The sequence below is a fragment of the Coccinella septempunctata genome, chromosome 7, assembly GCF_907165205.1.
Source record: "Coccinella septempunctata chromosome 7, icCocSept1.1, whole genome shotgun sequence".
Lineage (NCBI taxonomy): Eukaryota > Metazoa > Arthropoda > Insecta > Coleoptera > Coccinellidae > Coccinella > Coccinella septempunctata.
Window position 1 is genome coordinate 25,862,236 of NC_058195.1, and position 4,399 is coordinate 25,866,634.

The 4,399-nt window shown below is 34.0% G+C and overlaps 1 protein-coding gene across 3 annotated transcripts; it reads right to left on the reverse strand.

Annotated features, from left to right (window-relative positions):
- Positions 1-845: 845 nt before the first annotated feature.
- Positions 846-3,110, reverse strand: LOC123316375. 3 transcript variants are annotated; one of them, XM_044902418.1, is made up of 5 exons: positions 2,809-3,110; positions 2,605-2,687; positions 2,515-2,544; positions 2,337-2,453; positions 846-2,268 (listed from the first exon to the last, which is right to left on the reverse strand). In XM_044902418.1, exons 1-5 carry the CDS (start codon positions 2,898-2,900, stop codon positions 1,727-1,729), a joined length of 864 nt encoding a protein of 287 aa, XP_044758353.1. In that variant the 5' UTR covers positions 2,901-3,110; the 3' UTR covers positions 846-1,726. The 3 variants fall into 3 exon arrangements, with proteins under 3 accessions (XP_044758353.1, XP_044758352.1, XP_044758355.1); XM_044902420.1 differs by having other exon boundaries at positions 1,601-1,864; positions 2,028-2,268; positions 2,515-2,687; positions 2,809-3,097; XM_044902417.1 differs by having other exon boundaries at positions 2,515-2,687; positions 2,809-3,104.
- Between the last annotated feature and the right edge of the window lie 1,289 nt (positions 3,111-4,399).

Consider the following 4,399-nt stretch of genomic DNA (forward strand, 5'->3'; position numbering starts at 1 on the left):
TAAAAGGAAACTTTTTCTTAGATGTTTTCTGTCCACCGTAGAATGCAGTACTTGTACCTTCACCATTTGTTCCCTCACCACTTGTTGCGTGTCTCTGTTCTTCAGCAAGTAACTTGCTTTTGACAAAATCTAGAGTAATTGTATTTCCACTCTGCGATAGCAAAACATCTATTGCTGTGACAACACTTTGATACTGAGGTTCTGATATGGATGCCAAAAGTTGTGATATCACTTCCATATCATTTATATTTCCACCAGCGTTCTTGAGTTCAGCGATCGTTTTTTCAAATTCCACAATATATTCATTCAAAGAACTGCCTGCATTGTACCTCATATTGCGTAATTTCCGTTGTAACTGAACTTGGGACGCTACTCCGCTTTTTTCATATGTGCTCTTTAATGTATTTATAATTTCCCTTGCCGTTTGCTTGCTTTTGATCATTTCCAGTACATTATCACAAAGGCATTGCACGATTAGGTTCCTGGCACGAAGATCTGCCTTTTTCCACAAAGCTAGTTTGGTTGCATCAGTTGGGATTTCCTCGGAAATTGTGTTCAGTACTTCATGGTACTCTAATAATAGCTTCATACGAAATTCCCAATTTCCGTATCCTGTTCCGTCGAATGGTTTAACTTTGATGGAATTTTCGGTAGCCATCTTTTAAATTTTTCGCGTTGCCGCCAATGGACGTATCACCGCCGAACCACACAAGTCGTTCAACTTAGAGAAAAGAAAAATCACCCTTTTCTTTTATCCGTACACAGTTTTTAACGTGTCTGGAATTCTGGGCACCATAACCTGATGAATTAGCAGAGTTAATGAAACACTTTTCTTAAGTTATAACACAGTATAGACACCAACCAGTAGTTGCACTCTAGATCAAATGAACTGAATTATTTACTCCTCCGAGAACACGCGCATCATTTCGGCGCGCATGAGAAAATGCGCGGCAATTTTAAAGGGAATTATTTTACGAGAAGAATTATGAGCATTGAGGCGAATGTAAAAATAATATTATTTGATAATTATCACTTCTCAAGTATTATTTCGAAATTTTTCATGATTTTCTATTTGAAATGATTATCGTCAGGGGAAACTGATGCATTTTTAGTGCATATGTCCTAAAGTGAATGCGATTGTTGTGAATCAGTGTTTTTCAGATAATTTTATGTTAATTCTCGGCTAGAAAGGTTTTTTCCTTTAGTTTCAGAGGATTCATTTTTCTAGATTTCTTATTTCCATGGTAATCAACCACCTTCTGTCACAAAGCTGCTGTGATCTGTATTCAATATAGAGCCTTTAGATCATCTACTGAATAGGTAATGCATATTTTGAAAATGTGCGAAGGTTTGCTCTGAAAAGTAATTAACTTGTTCATTTAGTTCATTGTTGAAACTGCTGTGACAACACATGAAAAAACTATACTGTGTTCCCTATAAATTAGAATGTTATCGTCTACTTACAATATGAAGTCAACATATTCTAGACTGATGAAATGAAAATGCAGAATGAAAAGTTCAAAATAATGAATAAAATTTTATTAATACATACATATAATACAAAAAACACGAGAAACAAATAATATATCTATAAATGTAAAATTTTTATAATTTTTTTTCTTTTTTGTTTGTTTTTTGTGCAATGAAGTTTCTATTGCAAAATTTAAGTGTGTAAAAAATTCTTAATCTAACATACAAACTTAATAAGTAATTCCAAGGAAATTTCTCACAAGGATTGGTGAAATCCAATAATTTGATCCAATGAGATATTGTAAAATAAATGGGTTTTTATTGACATCTCGTCAACACACACAATGCAATCCTTTGCTGCATCGTCCATATTCCTTGTCTTTAATGAAATGGCCTGAAATATGTGCTCATTTAAGCCAACAGAGAAATCCCAATTTGTGGTTATTCTACAAAGTGTTGCCTTGTGTGGCAAAAAAAATGTTTTTTGTAGAAATTGGTACACTTTGGGTCCCAAAAAGTATATTGTTAGTGCAAATTGTTTAAAAGCGACTGAATACCTATAGCCATGAGGTTTCCTTTTTCGAAGCTTCAATTGGGAGATCATAAAATCTGCCAGGGTCGAATTGAAATTTTTTCTACAAAATCGGATGAAATCTTCATCACTTATATCTACAGATTTCTTCTCTGGAGTTGCAACTAATTTTCGTTTCAAATTCTTCACCACTGATTGTAACTTTCTTTTCCTCGGAGTGGCTGAAGACAAACTAGGAGATGTTTGTGTTTCTTCTGGTTTCTTTTCTATGAATACAGATAAATATGCATAAGATATAATAGTTCAAATAAATAAGTAACGTTGAAGTCCTTACCTGGTGTAGTATATATGTTGGGGTTTATAGAAATCTCACGGCATTCATCTACGGTCTCATTATTTTCAATATCCATTGAAGATGTTGAAGCAGAAGTTGAAGCATTTACATTCACCCCTAATTATAAAAATAAATATTAATTATAACAAATAAAATCTTAATTTTCTTCAATATATACCTTTCTCACCAATGCCTTCTTTGAATAAATCTGGAAAAGAATCCTTTTTTAATCTACTTCCAGATAGCATTTCTTTAGAAAAATGCTCACTACATATTCTTTTTTTGTGGAGAAGTTCTGGTCTTTTCAGAATCCATTCTTGCCTTCCCATTTTTGGAAGCCAAATCATTTGCCTGAAAATGATAGGAAAAATTAAATAAGATACCATTCACGTGCATGTACGAAGTATAGCTGTTTAACTAAAATATTACCAAAAATTTACCAACATTAACACGTGCTTATTCAATAACTCACCTGAAAGTGTCTCCTGGTATGAGAAAAAAACTAAGTTTAGGATTCTTTAAACTACTGTTTTTGCAATTATACACGCTGCAATAATTCACCATTTTGCACAAATATATTTACTTCACACGATTATAATTGCTACAATTTACCAGAGACTGTCTCTAATGTTCACCTTTATTTCTGTTTAACTTTCAAATTTCAAATGCTCGAATTCGAAATGCTGCTCAACAATTTGAGGTTAGGAGCACGGAAATGATGCGCGAGTCATAAATGGAGTAACAGAAACCAGGGAGTGCGACTACTGGTTGGTGTCTATACTGTGGTTATAACTTGTAATATCTCAGATACAACTCATACAACACATGAATATAGCACACACTGAAAGACGCCGCGCCATTCATGATTGACATAGACTGACTTACATCATTTGTCTGAACACAGAGTTATGTCAGATGGGGTGCGTTCATAAGAATTGCTTAAATGATATTCAACAGAGCTTACATGTAGATGATGTCTGCAAGAAACTTAATAGTTCATACTACGCGATCAGTAGAATAAAAGATATTGTTCCTCTGCAATCACTGCTGAATGTCTACTATAGTCTTGTTTACAGTCATATCTCTTATAATATTATGCTATGGGGGAACTCAACGGACGTTGGTAGAGTTTTCATAACCCAAAAGAGGATTATACGTATGATGTTCAGTATTGCACCTCGCAGTTCTTGTAAACCGGTTCTCAAGAGGAACAATATTTTGACTGTCGCTTCCATATTCATCCTCAAGTGCCTGGTATATGCCAAAGAAAATGAAAACCATCTGACGAAGCTGTCTGCTTTTCACAATTACAACACTCGAAATAAAACAGTGCTGTCATTTCCAAAACACAGAACATCTAAGTACCAGATGTCACCATCTTATCAATGCATTAAGCTTTTTAATAATCTTCCTGCGAATATAAGATCTCTTAGTCTGAAGAATTTCAAGAAAGTGGTCAAAGAATTGCTCTTAGAGAATTGCTATTACTCGGTTAGTGAATATTTATGTGATCAATTGTAATGGTCTGATTTCTGTGACTTGTCCTATACATTGTTTGATGTATGGAGAGTAGAGAGAAGGAGAACGATCGCCGTACTAAAAATGTGTCTCCAAAAACGGGGAAAATAGGTGTCTCTGCGATTACAGCGGGTATCGATAAGGAGTGGGGATTCAAGCGTCAATTTGAAATGAACAGCCTTCATTTTATTTAAGGTTATGTGTCATCGTGGTTTTTCTGATGATTTTTCAAATACCTTTCTTCAAATCTATATTGAATATGAGTTCTCTGAATTATATGCAATAAAATGCAAGTCGAAATCAATGAAATTCAAAAGAAATCACTGATCAAAAAAATTGTACCTACTTTTGTTTATCATTGTTTATTGAAAGCAGCTATGTTAGTTGGTTTACTAATCTTCAAAATTATATAAATCCGTAGTGAGGAGCAGTACACATCAAGACAACAAAAGGTAGCAGTCTCAGATTTATCACTTAGGTATTAGAGTAGATTCTTTTGCCAATACTCAGCTGAGAACCGATATAAACCATATATTATGTTATGC